General features: G+C 41.3%; 1 protein-coding gene across 3 annotated transcripts in view; it reads right to left on the minus strand.

Annotated features, from left to right (window-relative positions):
* Positions 1–611: 611 nt before the first annotated feature.
* Positions 612–20,585, minus strand: part of ppp3cca (protein phosphatase 3, catalytic subunit, gamma isozyme, a) — a 31,358-nt gene continuing 11,384 nt past the window's right edge. The window contains exons 4-14 of one of the 3 annotated variants that reach the window (XM_037778081.1): positions 16,163–16,274; positions 13,789–13,934; positions 13,419–13,558; positions 12,189–12,266; positions 12,005–12,099; positions 11,776–11,901; positions 10,762–10,839; positions 9,991–10,075; positions 7,425–7,522; positions 5,662–5,688; positions 612–3,229 (exon numbers count right to left, since the gene is read on the minus strand). In XM_037778081.1, the coding sequence (XP_037634009.1) occupies positions 3,084–3,229; positions 5,662–5,688; positions 7,425–7,522; positions 9,991–10,075; positions 10,762–10,839; positions 11,776–11,901; positions 12,005–12,099; positions 12,189–12,266; positions 13,419–13,558; positions 13,789–13,934; positions 16,163–16,274 (1,131 nt within the window). In that variant the 3' untranslated portion in view covers positions 612–3,083. Of the gene's footprint in view, positions 3,239–5,661; positions 5,689–7,424; positions 7,523–9,990; positions 10,076–10,761; positions 10,840–11,775; positions 11,902–12,004; positions 12,100–12,188; positions 12,267–13,418; positions 13,559–13,788; positions 13,935–16,162; positions 16,275–20,585 lie in introns of all 3 variants that reach the window. The other 2 variants (XM_037778080.1, XM_037778082.1) reach the window with 2 other exon arrangements.

The following is a 20,585-nucleotide window of genomic DNA, read 5'->3' on the forward strand; positions in this document are numbered from 1 at the left end:
TGTAAAAGGCCTTTGACTGAATATTACTCCTCTATGCTTTAACCGCCCTCGAGCAATGCAACAAACCCCCTGACTGTCCAAGCAAAATGTCTACATGTATGATGTGTCACTGAAAAAGTTTTGAAAACAGAAATGCTTAATGTAAATTAATAATGGGAAATAAACCTTATTTTGTACAAAAGCATTGTTTGCAAAAAAACTAAATCTTAAAGCTGCACTTTTATGAAAAACACATTTGTCTTGAAGCTGCATCAACGCAGCAGAACGACCTGGAAACACACTGACGTCCTGGATTATCACCTCAGAAAGAAGAAATCACAATTCAGACACACTTATTGAGAGGCGCCGAAGCTCAAAATGATGGGATGCAGCTTTTAAAAGGTGCTAAATTTGTAATTCAGAGCATTTATATTGCCTCCACACGGCTCTCAACATGGCGACGGGAACCGGAGAGTGGGCCCTACGCTTCCATGACGACGCCGTGGGTCGGGACGGCGTTATGAGCTGTAACCGCCGTATGAGAGCAGTGCAGAGCGGCGGCCGTGGAGCACGCTCACATGAACCAACATGCACTTTTAAATAAAATAACAATAACCAACATCCAAGACGTGTCAAATAAAACACTGTATTTGAATTTTATTCTTTTCTTTCAAGTGATACATCTACGTAAAAGATTTCATGGCCTCGCATGACAAATACGGTACAGTTTTTTTTTTTTCACCCCTTTTTACAGCTATTATAAGATTCTTAATGAACAATATTTATTTTACATTCTGCGAGATATGTAATAGGACCTAACAGGAGGTCAGTATACTGTATGGCTCACCCAATAAAGCCTTACCTTTAAAAACAAATTTTTTAACATCACAGTTATGAATGGAAACCCAAATACTTAAATCTTCAGGAAGTCTACTGAACATAACGGCAAACAACAATATTTTGGAAATTTTAAGGATATCAAGATTAATATTACCGACATTGAATCATAAATCATGTGTGATTTAAAAACACCGCTCACCATCCGCACGCACACGCACACACACACATACAGATCTTGACATGTGTGGCCGAGGTGGCATGGCACACGAGTGCAAACGCCTCATTTTTTAAAAAAAAAAGAAGAAGAAGAAAAAAAAAAAGAGGGTAAATTCACAAGAGAATATCAAATCTTAAAGGTTATTTCCTCACCTTTTGTTGAGTGACAAAAAAAAACAACAGAGTTACAGTCAGGTGTGTCGAAGCACCAGTTGGTCGTGTGTCTTAGTAAAAAGCACGTCTTAAAGGGTTGGGAGTGGGTGGAGACCAGAAGAGAGTTGAACGGCTGAATACTGCAGAGCAGAAAAAGCAAATACACACCAGCAAGCGTTAATAGTCCCCATCTTGGTTTGACCACCTGTTGTAAAAACTAATGTACTGTATGTGTGAGTCAGCCGTGGTTGAGATGATTACAGTACTCTTAGGCCTTGATAGACAGCTGTACCTTTTATAGTATCATCCCTGCCGAGGGGAATGACTGTCCATTGTGTCCGACTACAGCGTCGTCAAAGAGCTGTCGTTTCACTCAAAGTCAAATGTTTCCCTTATTTGATGCGCACGGTTATAACAATTCAAAAAACCATCTGCATTCTGTATAATCAACAGTAGATGGAGACACTGATACAGCTTTTAGAAACAAAGGAAAGCCCAAAAAAGCACACCCTGACAACAAAACACAAATCAAACTGCCATAATTCTGTTAAATACACCGACATTTCCAAAGCAATAATGAGCAATCAGTCTGTTTGAGGACAGTATGGCCAGCAGTTCCTCTGCTTTCTTGAGCAAATATATGTCCTCTTTTGTCCACAATGACAACTGAAGAGAGACACTTGTCCTTTTCTGTCCGTTGGTTTTCTGGTAATCTTCATGCGCAGAGCTCAACCCCAGAGAGGTCGGCTTTTAAACTTCATGCTTGAGAAGAAGAAGTGCTTCCAACCGGGACGTGGGAGTATTGGCAGCTCTGCTCGTGGTGATAGAAGAAGAAGAAGAAGACGTGCTGTACTGCGTTTCCCTTTTTTTTTGGTTTAGCGGAGCGAGAACATCCTAGTCGCCATCAAGTGAACACAAGTCTTTAACCAGCACAGAACAGCCAGCAACAGCAACTATCATTGCACACAAAAGCATTAACCCTCCACTTTAGAGAAGGAAGTGTGAAACGCTTCGTTCACAAATTATAATACAGGAAGAAAATGTTTGTTACCGTGGAAGTGAACAAAATACTGAACAAAAATCCATTCAGCATCTTCCGAGGATTCGTCAAAGTTTTGTGGAAAATTTAAAAATAAGACTTCAAGTCTTCATTAAATTTCTGCTTCAAGTATAAAATATTAATTTGTAATAATTGTTCGGATATAATTTACTTCCCTTATTCTTTTTTTTTTTTTTTTTTTTACCTCTCAATACAAACATCATGTATCTTTCAAATGACACACATATAAGCAAACACTTCACTGTGTAGAACCTCAAGAGCCACAAATTGTCTTGCCAACAACGCTGCAAGATCCAGACGAGGCGGTCGAGGCTACAGTATTTGTACTTCATATTTTTCCCTTACCAACACATGGAGAACAGCAATAAAAAATACGTAAAGTGACTAAAATTCCTGGATAATAAAGGCTGCACCTATCTGTATCAATTTAAAATTAATTTATAAAATAACCTTTTTCATAATTGTGCCCTGTATAAGTAAGGACGTCAGTGTGCAGTATCCACTGCGACTGCAAAATGTGACATTGAATGATTTGTTGCTATTAAACAATATATCTAACATATTTAATCTTTATGAAATATTTTTTCCCCAGATAACACATCGCATGTTTTTTTCAGCAGCTGGAAGTGTTTTCCCAGCGCTGTGGCCTCCTTTTGTTTTTATCTACCGATGTATCCGCTAACTTTTGCCGCCCGGCGGCGGGCGAGCAGAAGATGGACGGGCAGCTTCAGTAGAGGAGACGGAGGGAGAGAGAGACTGAAAGAGAGAGTGGTTGGAGGCTATGAGTCAGGGGCTGTGGGCTGTGTGAAGATTGGGAGGCTGGTGTTTCTGTTGCCTATCCATCAGTGCCATTCTTGTTGGGGGTGTTGATTGTGGTGCCGTCTGGCTGCTGGCTATCTTTGCGCGGTGGCATCCTCTCGTTTACCCTGTCCAGGCCGCGTGCCTCCTCGAAGTTACGAATCTTCCTCGTGGGAGAGAAGCCTTGAATGGCTGAAGAGACACCAAAGAGAAAAATGATCTTGAGTAATTTCTCTACTACTCGTTGTAAACTTTATTCTTTAGCTGTTTCATTTGCCGCAATCAAAAAGGGAATTCCTTGTGGAATTTCATAAACACAAAACACAATATCAACCTAGCACAATACAGTGAATACAACACATGCACAGGTAAACAAGCTACAACAATAGAAACACCTCACACTTTGTAGACTTACGGTAACGTCCCGAAACGGCCGAAAGGAAACCAGACAGAAAACGAGTGAGAGACTGTTCAGAAATACTCTTCAATCATTTCAATTGTCATTAAACTTAGAATGAACACTCTGAGGTGAAGGTTTTACAGGTGGATTTACAAGTGACATGACATCTGTGACATGAAGCACTGAGGCTACGTCTGCAGCTGCCAATTAAGATTTGATCAAAGAAATATATTCATATATTTGTAACTCAGAGAAAAATAGACATCCAAATAGTTCTATAAATCAGTGCGATGCTGACCATTAGTACATTTACTGCCATAATAACCAGTAAGCTTGCTAGCCTAGCTATACTGACTGCACAGTACACAAATCTCAGTGTCAGTTGGAATACCTTAAAGCTAAGTGTTGTGATTGAGTGTGCATGAAAACCTGTTAGCAAGCGTACATAAAAGTCAAAACAGGTAACTAAAAGTAATGGATATATAATTTAAATAGTTAGATTAAAGGCGTTTACGTGTTTGCAGCTGAAATAATTATCTGAAAGTGATGAACAGTTAAAATGATTAGCTTAAAATGATGGACAAACAAGAAATGAATAAATAGTAAAAAAAATAACCAAAAGTGATGGACAAACAGCTAAAATATTTAGCTAAAAGTGATAGACAAAACAGCTAAAACATTTAGCTAAAAGTGATAGACAAAACAGCTAAAACATTTAGCTAAAAGTGATGGACAAACAGATAAAATATTTAGCTAAAAGTGATGGACAGACAGTTAAATTAATTAGCCAAAAAATGAATAAAAAGTCAAAATAATTAGCTAAAAGTGATGGACAAACAGCTAAAACATTTAGCTAAAAGTGATAGACAAACAGATAAAATATTTAGCTAAAAGTGATAGACAAAACAGATAAAATATTTAGCTAAAAGTGATAGACAAACAGATAAAATATTTAGCTAAAAGTGATAGACAAAACAGCTAAAACATTTAGCTAAAAGTAATGGACAAACGGTTAAAATATTTAGCTAAAAGTGATGGACAGACAGTTAAATTAATTAGCCAAAAAATGAATAAAAAGTCAAATTAATTAGCTAAAAGTGATGGACAAACAGTTAAAATAATTAGCCAAAAAATTAATAAACAGTCAAAATAATTAGCCAAAAGTGATGGACAAACAGTGGAAATACGTAACTAAAACTCATGATTAAACAATGAGATAGATAGCTAATAGTAACAGATACATCATTGAGAGGTCGAGCTTCTTCCACTTTAAGTGGTAGTAGTAGAATGGAAACTTAATAAAAACCAACCTAATCACTGATAATTCAATTTCATCAGACAAAAAAGGTTGGGAACCACTAAGTTATGCTGCCTGAACACACCGGTCCTTTTCTCCGTCTGTGATTATATACTGTACTGTACTCTCCTATCTGTTGATGTGTTCTGCACCAACGAAATCGGGACTAAATCTTTTACATTTTATGTATTTGATCAAATAAATGATTCTCATGGCTGAGGCCCATTAACTGCCACTATCAACCAGAAGGGGCAGAAAGTGTAGCAACAGCCAAATGGTCTAACAAGATTAGCTTCAGAAAATGTCCCCGGCAGGGATGTCCCTGGTCTTATCTTAGCCAGGTCTTAGCGAGCTTTTCTCTGTGTGGGGAGCCACGCTTTGCAAGAAAAACCCATGTGACCACAGCCGGGGTATACTTGTCAACAAAAAACAAGCCAGGTCCTAAACCTGATACACATAACTAGCCCTCTGTAGCATGGGCTTCACTTTCCTGATGTACACTGTCTCAAGCCTGTTTCAACTAAGGCTGGTGTTTAAAACTACTTCTTTAAATGCATTTTAATAGACCATCTCATGTCACTGTTGCACCTAAAAACAGTTATTGTTTGTTGTACTAGTGTTAGTCTTACGCAAGCTTCTTTTCAATTCATGTCATTCATATCTTATCTATGATTCTTTTATTGCTTGACTGCCACCTAGTATATGAAAAGTGCTAAATGATAGAACCAACAGGCACTGATAATGCAAGAGCAACCAGCAATAAAGTTATATAGAGTAACACAATAATCAGTGATATTAAAAACAGTGGGGACACTAAAAGAAGAGTGATTTTAAGGGTGGGGGTTACAGTATGTTTAAAAGGGTGAACAACACACACAAAACAAAGACGTGAGATATGAGCCTGACAGCCATGCGTACCTTGTGCTTTAGCTGCCTCAATCGTTGCTATGTTAATAGGAGTTGAGGAAGGGAGGAAAAAAGGGAGTCATCAAAGACAGCCAGAGACAGCAAGTACAACAGTAATAATCAAACGGTAAACCGCGGTGTGATAAACAGGGGAATACAGGCCAACACATGTGGCACAGTCATTACGGATGCAAAAATCAGAGCAGCTGTAAAAATGAAAAAAAAAAAAAATGACATCAAAACATGTTAGTTAGTGGGCGGGACGGTTAGAGAGAAGAAGCCTGTTGGAGATTTAAGATGGTGTTGGTGTTAAAGGGTCACGAGGACTTAGGTGTGGAGAGCTGAGGGGGGATTTGGCTGAGCACTAAGAGTCTAAGGCCGGGGCCGGGGCCAGGGCGAGATGCGTAGCAATGACCACGCCTGGACGACACATTTGTACATTCATAATTGAGTAGAAATTCTCAGTGGTGAACTTTACATGAGGAATATTTCTCCTTTAAAATGGATGTTTGGCATTTTGGAATTCTTCATATTTGATTACACAAACAGCCATTTTCACGTCCTATTGGATGTGCAGGCGTATAGAATATCTGAATCATCTAATCAAATCTCTAAATGAAGAAAGTCATCTGAGTGCATGAAATCTCATTTCTCAGAGAAATAGCTATGCATTCAAGATGAATGAGAGCTGTACTAATGTAGAGGCCTGCAGATGCAGCAGTGCATTATGAGGTGCTTTGTTATTGGTGACACTTGTGGAAACACTTGTGTTTGTCAGCAAGCCTGCACTGAATCTTTAGTGTCCTTAATCAGGGGTTCAGGGCTTAATTCATGCACTGGCTGTTTCCTCTCATGGAACCAGCATTCAAAGATCAGTGAGCAGCGCTTCAAGTAGCTTCAAAAACTATGTGGGAAAAACTAAGTGAAGAAGGATGGACAAAAATACACAATCACGTCCTTTGTTCGAACCGGCCTAACTGATCTGAAAGCTGTGGCTGGGGGGAGTGGACATTGACAATGACATTCTCCAAAAGGTCACCGACATGTGGTTCTCCGCAACTTCTGTAAAGCCTCCAGTGAGACAAAGCGTGACTCCCAGCGTGTCCTCTCGGCGGGCGAGACCGGGCGCTGACCTTTAGATCAGAGGGTCAGTGGTCACTTCCAGGTGACAGGCTGACCTCCCCCGACCAGCCAGCCAACAGCTGAGCCCGAAAACTGTTGCTGCATAGATGGTGGGGGGCTGGAGTCAATGTCTAGCCAGTGCTTCCTGTGGCGGGCATGCTGTCATTGATCTAGAACCCTTCAAAGGGAGGAGCAGGACGGGGGAAGCTAGTCTACCTAAAGTGGATGTGAGGACAGACAGCAGTGTTTCCTCTGGTTTTGCTGTGATAACGGAATTATACAAACGTTATATAACGTGTTAACTAGTGAGCTTTAGAGGTGCTGGTAGGCCCATTGTGTTATCTTTGGACAGAGCCAGGCATCAATCCTCTCATCTAACTCTCAGCAAGAAAAGTGAATAAGCGTATTCCCAGCTTTATGCATCTTTACTTTTGGGTATGGCTAATGCAGGAAAAGGTGTTATAAATAGTGTTACTGTTTTACCTAGTATCCTGTGTATTTTTCTGTATGGAGGTGCTAGAGGAGCAGTAAATCATGCACAGTAACACCCCCTCTTGTCATGGAGAAAAGATCAAATGTTTGCTCACCGCAAATACTTAAAAAAAAAAAACACATGCTAAATAAGAGAGTTAGTGAGTATAAAATACACTTACCAGTCTGTAAGGTTTGCTTTCCCCCTGACAACACTCCCACAGGAAGAGTTCCAGTCGGGGTGAGGCCTTTGAGTGTTAACACATTCTCGCTTTCCTCCCTAGTCCACAAACAGAACACAGAGTAGACACATTACGCTTCAGCAAGCAGGGCAGCACGCACACCTGGTGGTTACGAAGGCCGTTCCGTAACCAAGAGGTCATAAGGTCAATCATCACTGGACATTTAACCGGTGCCCGCTCACTGTGTTGGCGGAGTGATAGACTGTCAGCTCTAAATGCCTCGAGCCAAACCGCTAACATGTGTCCTACTTCTGGAAGTGGGTCACTGACAACTTGTGTCAATTTTAGCAGCTGAAGCAATATTTTTAAAGATTGCTTACTAGTGTTGAGATGTTAACACGCTTGAATGTTCATATTATACATCTGTGTCTCCTTTACCGCGTCAAAAGAAACTGGGGTTAACAACTGAAATGTACATTATATTCATCTTGCAAAGGAATGGTGTCAAAGTCAAACCTGTTAAGAATTTATGAAAACAAATGTGACATCTGGATTTCTTTTTTCTTATTCATTTCACAGTTTATTTCACAGTTTTATGCCATTCACCCAGATGCACCTGTCTGACATGCTGCACTAGCAGCAGTGTGACAAGGTAGCAGCAAAAATAATGTCATTATACAGTCTAAGTTAGGGGTGTAACGATTCATCTACTACATCGATGTATTGATTTATATTCCTACGATTCAACTATACTACATGTATATCGATATAAAATCGATTTGCAAGGTAAATAATCGATTGTATAAATACTAAGAATTTGCAACTTGTATTTAACGTTATATGGATGTATTTTTTAGCACTTTTAATAGTAAAGAAATGTTAAATGTTACTCCGGTTCACGCTCCCTGTGTATGACGTCATCTCAGAAAGATGACAACAGAACGAAGCAGGCTGATGGCGAGGAAGAGATTTTCAAGCCGTGTTTGAGGTCCTGCATGTGGAAACATTTTGGCCTTTGCAAAATGTCCTTGATAAATCGCTCGCTGCTTGCAGAATATGCAACGGTCATATAAAATACAACGGCAACATGACCAGTCTTTCCACGCACCTACTGAGACGCCAATATTATTGCTCTGCCGTTTATACTGAAAATGAGAACAGAAGCAGCAGGTTAAACCACTGTTCATTTAACTTGAATAGAAGTTGGTTTATTTAATTTTTTTGTTAAATATTGCACTGCCTTGTATCTTGAGAACTAAAGCCCGTGCGTCCTGAAGTTGCACTTTTTATTATTTCAAATAAAAGCTGTATGTATTTGCCATTAATTGTTGTGTTCACTTGTTTATATCCAGAATTGATTTATCCCTTACAAGAGAAACTAAGAAATCCTGACCTGCACTGTCCAGTATCAGCTAATTATTTCACAGCCACACTGATTGAATTTTTGGCAAAAAAAAGTTACTGTATCGAATTATGTATCATTGAATTGTATTGTATCGCTCTAGATGAGCCGAATAGTGTCCTTGAATCTTATCGAATCGCTCTAGATGAGCCGAATATCGTCCTTGAATCGTATCGAATTGCTCTAGATGAGCCGAATAGCGTCCTTGAATCGTATCGTATCGCTCTAGATGAGCCGAATATCGTCCTTGAATCATATCGTATCGCTCTAGATGAGCCGAATAGCGTCCTTGAATCTTATCGTATCGCTCTAGATGAGTCGAATATCATCCTTGAATCGTATCGTATTGCTCTAGATGAGCCGAATATCGTCCTTGAATCGTATCGAATCGCTCTAGATGAGCTGAATAGCGTCCTTGAATCGTATCGTATCGCTCTAGATGAGCCGAATATCGTCCTTGAATCTTATCGTATCGCTCTAGATGAGCCGAATATCGTCCTTGAATCTTATTGTATCGCTCTAGATGAGGCAAATATCGTCCCTGAATCATATCGTATCGCTCTAGATGAGCTGAATAGCGTCCTTGAATCGTATCGTATCGCTCTAGATGAGCCGAATATCGTCCTTGAATCTTATCGTATCGCTCTAGATGAGCCGAATATCGTCCTTGAATCTTATTGTATTGCTCTAGATGAGGCAAATATCGTCCCTGAATCATATCGTATCGCTCTAGATGAGCCAAATATCATTGAATCGTATCGTACCGCTCTAGATGAGCTGAATATCATCCTTGAATCGTATCGTATCATTCTAGATGAGCCAGATATCGTCCTTGAATCGTATCGTTGTAAAAACGTAGCATTACACGTCTAGGTTAGTCTAGGTGTATCGTGACTCATCTCGTGCCCGCTCATTTATCCTTGCGGGCAACACTGTGTTTTCAAATACAACTTCATAGTGCACTCATCTGACTCCATTCATTCGTCTCCTGCATCTTCCCTGCCCTGTGGTGGCCTGCAGTTCAGTTTGGTAATGTTGACCCCCTCCACCCCACTGAGCTCATTGTGACCCATATACAGTATACATGTACAGAAGCCTTTTCCCGTTTGAGTGTTATCATGAGAGAGGAGGAGGTAGATCAGAGGGTTAATGACGGGGTCAGACCTGAGGACGGAGAAGACTCGGGCCATTTTCCCCACAGCGCGAATCTTGTTTCGGATCACCTCCTTACGCATCGCTGAGGATCCACCTGGAACAAGTTAAGACAGTTTACCATCTTGACTATTCAATACTGCTGATTACAGCCTTTACTTCAAATGAACAATACGTTGCATAAAAGCCTCGTGGAAGAGAACAAAGGATGAACGGATGATGAACTGAGGGTTTAATGGTGTGTTTCAAAGCATAGCGGCTGTACTCCAGGGAGCACAACTCCCTCATCAACATCACACATGTGGGACATAGACTGTGGCGTATAAATCGCCTCTCATGAAAAGTACAGCTCCCAGCATGCTTTGTCAATTAAGTGTGTGCTCGTTTTCAATCCATCCAAATTAAAAAAACTGAAAATACAATTTACAGAATAAGAGAACAGAACCAGAGAAAATTCTGGAGAAAATCTACAACCCTAGCAGATGAACAGACTACAGACTACTTACTATATATATTTATTTATGTATTTTCAGACTGAAGCAAGCAGTAACCGCCATTCAGTGCTGACACACATCTTTAAAATTCTAAATTATCACACAAATTGTGAAATATTCCCATTTTTCCAATTTTTTTTGCCAGAATGGTAACGTCTAAAAAAACATCACGGTACACCGAGAATATAGACTAAAACCTGGGCATTAATAATAATAATTATTATTATAAATGATAACTTATAACGAGTATCAGGCCGTCTGCATCGAGTTTTTGCTCTCTCAATTTTACCTTCATACTGGTCGTCTCCCTCCGACATGAGCTCATCATCAGAGCAGATGTTCAGTACATTCACCAGCATCTCCGTCACTGTGGGGACAGAAGACACATTAAACTGGAGACTGGAACAAAAGAGGCAGGTTTCTGTGACGCTGACTGACTTCATGTTGCTTCCACTTTTTGTCTGGAAAAGAACACTTTCATGAAGTGATACATTCAAATGGTTGTGATGAGGTGGAAACTGACTCAGAATTGTCTAAAGGGATATATATTTATGTAATTTAACAGCATGTCTGAATGTCATCCTCAAATATAACCTTTTTTATTTCCTGAATTTCAACAGGCAGCTATGGAACCATAAATACATACATACAATAAAGAGCCTTTAACTGGAAAGTCCCCAAAATACCACAGGGGGAAAATCATGCAGTAACAAATAAATAGTTGGGTTAATGTAAATTTTTAGCTTTTTGGTTTACAAAGGTTCCCTTTTGGCGGACACATGTTCCGTTTCACAGTGGCACACTTTTCATATTTAGTAAATGGACTAACACATGGAAAAACATTAACTTCATAGATAAAACTAGAATTACCGCCTCGCGGTTGTATGCCTATCCATGTCTGCCCAATGTGTCATCACTTCATCATTTTATCCTGTTAAACATTTGTGTGAAATTGTCATAATTAGCATTTGAATTCTTCAGTTATAGCAAACTGTGAGCTCAGAGTGACCTTTTGACCACCACCAATTCTAACCACTTCATCCTTGAGTCCAAGTGGACGTTTGTGCCAAATTTGAAGAGATTCCCTCCAGGTGTTCCTGAGATATCGCATTCTCAAGAATGTATACACACAAAAACAGAAGACATAATGCCTCGGGCCACGGCTCTCGCCGGCGTGGAGACATACAAATCTGTTTGTGGGTGAGTCTGATTCCAAAAAATCAATGAACTAACAGGCAACTCAACACAGACTTTATTTTTGGCTTTCCATTCCGCATTTGTTTCAATGAAACAAGAAATGTACCTTTCTCTCCAACAAAAGGCAAAGACCATGTGAAGACATCCATGAAGTTGGGCAACCAGTAAGGGTGGGGGGAGCAGTTGAACTGTCGGATGTTCATCACGTTGTTCTCATATTTTAATACAGCAGCTAGGATTGACAGAGGGAAAGAGATGGGAGGAGAGATTCAAGGACTGAAGCCTGGTAAACACAAGAACACAACACAACGAGAGAGAAGAAAAGACAAAGAAACCTTTGTTGTTGTAGACGTCTAGGTAATTTGGAGCTGAAAAGATTGTGATTAATGAAGGGAAGCCTGTCGTCTGGCTTTTTCTGTACATCCGATACCTGTTAGGCCAAACACACAAAAACACTCATCAACATATTCTACATTATAATATGATGGAAATGAATCAAAAAGTTGTAACCCTACTCACCCTGCATCCTGTGCTTCATGGGCTCTTATTACTGACAGCAAGTTATTATTTACCAAAAAGTCACAGACTGCTGAGTAACTGAAAAAAAAACAGAGAGAGAGACAGGCCTGTTTAAACACTGAGCGGAGGTCAGAATGGAAGTGAACTGGAATATTAATTGGAGGGGTATGACACACAACAAAGGTCCCAAGGCCAGAATCGAACCTGGGATGTAATGGTAACGGTTATATGCCGTGCGATGTACCCACTCGGCTACCACCGCTTTGTTTATTACAAACTTAAACCAATAAAAGGAACAGCACGAGGCCACCTCTGACTTCACTGACTGTTGTTTGCCTATGGATGCGTTCATATCTATTGTTAGCATGCCGTGCGCTCTGGCCTGTTGAGCGAGGGGTTTAAAGATCCTGCTGGCCTCTCCAGAAGCTTGAGACTACAACCAGAGAGCAGACGAGCTCAGCTGGATGAGGCTACGTGAGGGTTTTTACTGCGTTCCCTTCTTTCACCGCCATACTAGTCCATATTTAGAATGAGCAAGAGGAACGAGTAGACAATCAACATTTCATCGGTCGACATCAGGCTAAAATAAATGGCTTCTTTCTGACATTTAGTACTTTTCATATTGGATTTCAGACCAGGACAGGATTTGATTGAACCAGCTATTTGTACATTTATTATCAAGTTTGTGTGTAAAGTCCTTTGTAGTACTACTAGCTAGTTTACTAGCAGTGATTTACCAAATCGGTTGCATCATTAAATCGTCACTGTCTTCGAATGATATGAGCCGATTGAATGCCCATTATCAGCAGTCATCAGCCAGTTACGAGGGGCCTGCTAAAAAAAAAAATGCCTCCTGACATAAACATATTGACATGCTTACCTGAGCAGGTGCTCACACGGTTTGCATCTGTTAACCTATTTTGTAAAAGTCATATTTAATGTGTGCACCTATTTTTATGCTCTGAGAGGGCCAAAGTGCCTCAATAAGCTGGTTGACCTACAAAAAAGTGAAGCCACATCCTCTGACCCGTGTGATGCACGTCACAGGTTTTCTACTTTATTAATATTTGTAATTTTTTTCGTAGTTGTTTGAGACACAAACATATACATTTTGCTAAAAAATAAATTGTCTCTATTATAATGAAGTGCTGTATGTGTTTGTGTTCTGAGAGTTTGGTATTAGAGCACCCGTAGAGTGAAGAAGTGAAGCTGCAGCATGTTGTCTAATACCTGAAAAAGTAAGAGCAGCCTCTGACGGAGTTATGGTTGAAGTGTTCAGTTGTCTTTTCGCTGCCATAGTCCTCACCAGGGTCAGCCCAAATCAGGTCACACATTGGCCCGAATGCTGGAGGCTCTTTAAACCTGTCTAACTGTTGAAAACACACAGACAAACTTAGTACAGATACTGTATGGTTTAGATGGAAGTCTTACATGCCTGTGATAAAGGTGAATGACTTGCAACAGCCAATCCAAACTAATAGTACTTAAAGGTCGTTTGATTTCAGTCCCAAAAAACAAACATTGGAAATAAAAATAATTTACAGATCTTCAGCTTCAAGATTTCTGATGTGCTTTTTCAGTGATTAGACTGATCACTTACTTTCCGTATGTCGTCTAGGCAGTTGATTTCTGGTGAGAGTCCGCCGTGTACACACAGGAACTGTTGGTTGAGCAAAGCAGCGAGGGGCAGGCAGTCAAAGGCCTCCATACAGGAGTCATACACCCGTTCAGAGTATTTTATTTTACCTGCAGCAAACACAAAATAGAACTCGTTTTTGTAGCTCATCCCACATAAGAATAATCTGTAATTCTAATTCAAAATACAGCCTTAAATGGCAAAACATGCTTTGTATCTGCTTATTCAGACGATATCAAGGTTAGTCAGATGTGTTGTGAAGCAGTAACAGAGCGAGAAGGACAGCAGAGGAGTAGTAGGACAGATGATTGTTTCCAGGCAGCGTCACTTGCACAACGACTGCAGGTCAGATTAGGGCAGGAGGAAGTCCACTCCTTATAGGGCGAGAGCAGCCAGGACACAGCCAGGACGGTGTGATGTGGGTGGTAAAGACTGTTACTAAAGACAACACTCCAGTACCAAGTGAGTGCTGCATTCAAGTCATGGAGAACAGTCTGGAGGTTACAGCTTTGTACTTGAAATGAGCTCTCTTTTATCATTTTATTTAGTGACTGGATGCTTTTTACTGTAATGTCTGTCTTACATGTGTGTATACACAATGATGTAGACATTTTTTAAAGAATAAATGATAATAAATGTTTAAATAAAACAAAATCTTCATACATCAAACAATTTATCTTCATATTGAATTCTGCCTAATCCTTCTAAGGAGGGAAGACAAAATGCCACCCACCTATCTATACTCACTGGATTAAGAGATCGAATGTAGTTTTTGCAGTCAGAGAAAGTGCGATTCCCTCTCAGGGAATCTACTCATCTAACGTTTTATAACGGCTGGAGGCCATTCATCACACACGCTGAGAACAGCAAGTTGACACACGGTGTGATGGATGTGAATGCTGCTGAAATGTGCAGCCAAACTGACTACAATATGTCGGCTGGAAGCAGTCATTCATGGTTGACGTATGATGACATCAATTTCATTTTCTGTTACCATTAGAAATTGCTATTTTCAATCTTATTTATTCTTATTCTATTCTTATTCTTGTTGTGTGCTTGATCTATCATTGCTGCAGTAACTCAGAAATTTCCCCTCGGGGGATTAATAAAGTACCTACCTACCTAATATGATAACGTTTCCTGACTGAGTTAGCATGCAGCTTTAGCCGTGATGTCTAGCTCTGCTTTTCCTGTCAATGTGTGAAACCCAAAGTGTTTCCATACTTTACTGGATGTGTAGCGTTTACCACTTTGGATTTAAAACGGGAGGGTGCAGGTCGTATCCACGCAGACCCTCCGCCGTTTTCTACTTTCTCCTTTCTCCTTTCGGCTCGCTGTGGTTTGTTTTGGTTGACGGATACGTCACATTACTCAGACTCATTAAGCAGTAACTTCCTTCTACCTCCACATAGACTCAAATAAATCGATTCCAGCATTAAAAAAATCTATTTAGAAATCTTAAAAAAAACAAAAAACGCAATACATAGGTGAATCGATTTTTTTCCCCACCCCTAGTAATCATGTTCAACTACTATACCTAATCTCCTGGACGAGTCTATAATACGATCCAATGTGATACCACACTGCTGAAATGATTAGTCAGTTTAGTTTTGTGTATCCATGCTGAATCTCCACGAGAAAATCACCATGCATCTAAGAATCTATTCTTTTTCTTATCCCGAATGCTTTCTCTTTTAGTTCACACACTCTATGAAAAAATAGATTTAATTCTGTAAGTATTACACCCTGCCCCAAACGACCACCACCTAGACCACTGAACGGTGGTACAGTGTGTAATGATGAGGTGGTATGTGGGGGATGTAATGAGTGAAATCTATTTGCAGCTGGCAAGGTTGTCTCTGCTGTCTGCCAAAGTGTCTTTGTTTCTGAGTTTGCATACTAATGCCTCCACACCTGCTACACACACACACACACACACACATCAGCATGGCTGGCTGCTCTCCATGCTCCAGCAGTTTATCGTCTGCAACATGAAAAGGCTTCATCTCCTCTGCAGAGTCTGTAACACTGATGAAGAGCCACATCGTGTGACGGGATTTCCTGATCGTGACTAACACGTCCTCTTTCTGGGAAGCTGGTTAATTTTATTAAGAGGAGTCAGTCACCTCACAGTTACACTGTTTTAATTCCTCATTTGTGTCTGTTGTGTGTGGAAAGGATGATCAATTGATCTGCAAGAGCGGTCCTGCACTTCCACTGTGAGTACCATGCCATGCCCTTATACCCAAGCTGTGTCTGAGACCTGAAAACCTGATTGATACTCACAGAGAGCACATCAGACTGGCCTTCACAAGGCTGAGAGAAGCACTGCACTTACATTCCTGTTTGAAGGTGAAGTACTCGGTGAGGTGTCGGCACTCGTGGTTCCCACGCAGGAGGAAGAGTGTGGAGGGGTGGTTGATCTTGAGCGACCAGAGGTAGAGAACACACTGGGAGGACAGACAGTGGGAAGAGGGGAGACGGAAAAGTCAAAGATGTGTACGGATGATTATGCACAGACCTTGAAAGTCAAAGCCGTGAACATGCTTGCATAATTCGCTTTTTAATAAACACTAAAGAAGAAGAAGAAGAAGAAGTAGCAGAGAGTGAAGCTGCACCAGAATGTCACACGTTGCCTGCCTCGTCAATGTTTTTCAGATCACCTCTTTTGTTGCCAAAATGTTGCCATATTGGCGCAGTTTTAGTTTTCTTTAACACAAATACCCCTTTCACACCGAGGACTCAACCGGGGTTGATTGTGTGTCTGAAAGGGTTAACCCACGTTGACTGACTTGGCTTCTTGACCCAGGTCGAGGGGTGGGTAAGACCAGGGTCGGACCAGGGTCGATTTTGATGTGAATGGCATGGACCAGGGTTGCTAACAAACGGGTTGGGACAAATCTCTTTGGTTGCAAATGAGGGCGCACAGTCCGTGACGTAACTGTCACAGGTCGCCGTAGCTCATACACAAACGGTGGGACGGCAGCAGGAATGTTTTCAGACACACCGGAGGTGAACGACGGAAGAGAAAAACATGGATATGCGGCGAGACATCGAGGTGAGGGAGCTGCTGGCCGTACCACAGTGAGGAAGAAAAAAGCGGTAGATGACGGGACGGTGAGAGACAACGTAGTGTAACGTTATATGAACATAACAAGGCTGCTGGATGAGAGAGGCATCTGTCGTATCGTTACACAGAAAACCACACTGTGCAAGCCGACCACCTCACGGTACCTGCCAGCTGTGAGCACATCTGTTTTTAAAGCGTGTTTGCACATTTTCAATTTATAAACCTGCAAAAAGATCCATCTGTCACCTGTCTCATCTGTTATAAAATAACAAACCCAGTCCCAGTTCATTACATTATCGAACAGTACAAATACAATAAATGGGTGCTGTAGATAGACAGGAGGAAAATAAGGTTCATGAGTGTTGATGGATAGATACTGTTGTCTGTATGTTTTTGCATACATTACAGCTCCATACATACAACATAGTTAAACATTTTATAAAGCTAAAAATGCTGTGTGTACTATATTTACACTGTATTCCCAAAACCTACATCATTCTGTGACATTTTACGTTTTTGTCATATTATTATTATTATACAGTATGGTTGCTGATGTCGGCTACTTTTTAATTTGCCAGATCGTGTCGTGATGACAAATGCCAGACCGGACCAGCAAAACCAGAAATCCAGCCAACTCTACCATCCAAATGAAACCTGCTCTCTCCTCAGTGCTCAGATAAGGCACTGCTCACTATTTTAACATGCACCAGCCAACCACGGCCTGCTATTATTAAGGTAACCAGAGTCAGCAGGTGTGTATCCACACAACTGATAATGCAGAAATAAAAGGAATGGAGGAGCCTGGACTAACAGTGAAGTGTGAAGTGGAGGTAAATCTGTGTGACTTGATCTCTCATGTGCGGAGGCAGAGAAAAGGACATGGCTCTGAGAGGCTGCAGGCTGACATGGTTTTAATGAGAGCCCAGCCACTGTGTGTGTTGGAGTGGGGGAGGCAGATAAAGCACTTGGCAACAAAGCTTTGTGTGACAGACATGAACACCTCAAACCCAGACACATGCATGCACACACTCTCCAGGTTGTGCCTGGTGTGTACAGGGACCTAGACCAGGTTCTGGCAGAGATCCCAGAGAGAGGGTCCACGGATGGACTCGAGAGATAAAGATGGGCAGCTTAGAGAATGAAATGGATTGCTGCTCACATGCACTGAATTTAGACTTTGGCAAATTGCTGGCCTGCAAAGGTAACACGCTACTTCAAGAGGCTACAGTGACTCTTTATGTTACCAAGGTAACCACATCCTGATATCCATTTTGCTCTATCTGTCTTCTGTGTAGCTGAAGTGAGCTCAGTGGCCTTCCTCTGAAGAGTGTTCAGCTCTGCTAGTGAGAGAAAATGGAAAGAAGCTTCTGGCTCTTTTGTTTTGTTTGCTGCTGCAAAGCTGCTTCTTCTGATATGTAGACAGAGTTACTCCATACAGACTATTCCATATTGTAGTTATCTGACTATAATCATTACTTATGCCTGAGCTCGAGACCTGATTTTACCAATATAGGGGCTGCAACTAATGATTATTTTAATTATTGATTAATCAGCAGATAGTTCTCTTCATTAATCAACTGATCATTTAGTCCGGGCATCATCAAATGGCGGACTGCTATAGACCGCGGGCGCAGCTAATCCTGTTAATACAGCAATGGCTTCAACCATTTGAGCCAATCAAATTGACTGTTTACCGTGTGTAGACAGTTAGCTAGAGAGAACAACAGCATACTGTAAAGCTGGGCATACACTGTACGATTTTAAAAATGCTGTTGTGTAACTCCTACTCCTACTGTACAAGTAGATGGTTTGCGATGTGAAGCCAGAGCTCACGATTTATGTGATCACATTGTACGGTCTGATCATCAGCCACGACCTGAGTGATCACACTGCACGGTCCGATCATCAGCCACGACCTGAGCGATCACACTGCACGGTCCAATCATCAGCCACGACCTGAGTGATCACACTGTACGGTCTGATCATCAGCCACGACCTGAGTGATCACACTGCACGGTCCGATCATCAGCCACGACCTGAGCGATCACACTGCACGGTCCAATCATCAGCCACGACCTGAGTGATCACACTGTACGGTCTGATCATCAGCCACGACCTGAGTGATCACACTGCACGGTCCGATCATCAGCCACGACCTGAGTGATCACACTGTACGGTCTGATCATCAGCCAAGACCTGAGTGATCACACTGCACGGTCCGATCATCAGCCACGACCTGAGTGATCACACTGCATGGTCCGATCATCAGCCAAAGCCTGAGTGATCACACTGCACGATCCGATCATCAGCCACAACCTGAGTGATCACACTGTACGGTCCCTTCGTCCCCAGCCGACCGTTCTGGCTGTGGACCGTCAATAAAGATTAGTTTGAAAGCTCCGAGGCAGGTAAAGTGTGTTTGCTAGCAGAGGTCTGTACGGGTCACAATGCTAACAAGGCAGAAACGTGCTGCCTTGATCATCTGCCATCCTGTTTTGCTGAAACGTCTAAAAAAAAAGAGGCAGCGGAGTAATGTTATATGGACTCACAGGTGGCGAGGAAGACGTGGACAGTATGGCTTGTCCATTTTTCAGATAGAATTGGAAGTAAGCTTGCTACGTTTTACTAGCTATATCTATTGTACATTGTTATCTTGATAGCTGCGCTCTGATTACTGTAAAAATAGGAGAAAAAAGGCGCTGACGTTGGGGAATCGGCTCGTGGCTCTGCTTAAACTGTGTGACAGTCTGTGGACGGCCGGAAAAAAATTCTGACATGTCAGAAATTCATCTGTCCAACGGCCGGTTGGGAGGAGTTAATCGGTCCTCGGTCCCCCTGTACACTACATGGCAAACGACATCTGACAAAGCTGACATGCGGTCCGACTCTAAAATGAGTCGTGCAGCTCAAAATACGGGCCAGAAACGGGCTAAAATCGTACAGTGTATGCCCAGCTTTAGAGAGATTTGAGAGAGATGACAGCATGGAGCAACGGACCTGCTACTTTCTGGTTTACAGACGGTTCTCCTTGGTCGAACCAAAGTAGCACTACACACCTCCACCATGTTGGGATCGACTTACATCTGTGAGTCAGCTTTCTCACCTGTGAACATTTTTAAAACCTGGTACCGTTCCAGGCTCACCGATGAGCACCTACACATGAGCACGAGAATGGAAAGCTCTGCTGAGGCACTTTTTATTCATTTCATTGAGAAGATTCTGTCTTGTTTTCTTTCATTTGAAATGTAGGCATTAATTTCATTGTGCTAGGACAATTTCTTAGTTCAATGTGTCTGTAAGTGAAAAGCATCCCACTTTGAATGATATGGTATGATATGGAAATGCACGTTGTTGATTTTATTTGACAAATGTAGGATGCAATTTAGATATTATGAGGTTTGGACCTTTGCTGGGAGGAAATTTTAGTAACTGGACCTCTTTGAATTTTAATTTAACAGGTTTGGACCAACCAATGTGTTAAGTTGTAAACTACAGTACAGTAGGTAAGTGACAAAAGCTCATTCAGTGCCAGGTATAGTCTCTACACAGGATAAATGACACATCCCTCCAGGCTGACCGTTTTTTACTTCTATTATAATAATTGCTTGACTGTATATCATGTCAGCATACTAGGGGTGTAACGATTCATCAACTACATCGATTTATATCCCTTACGATCCAACTACATCGA

The sequence above is a fragment of the Sebastes umbrosus genome, chromosome 8 (genome assembly GCF_015220745.1).
Source record: "Sebastes umbrosus isolate fSebUmb1 chromosome 8, fSebUmb1.pri, whole genome shotgun sequence".
Lineage (NCBI taxonomy): Eukaryota > Metazoa > Chordata > Actinopteri > Perciformes > Sebastidae > Sebastes > Sebastes umbrosus.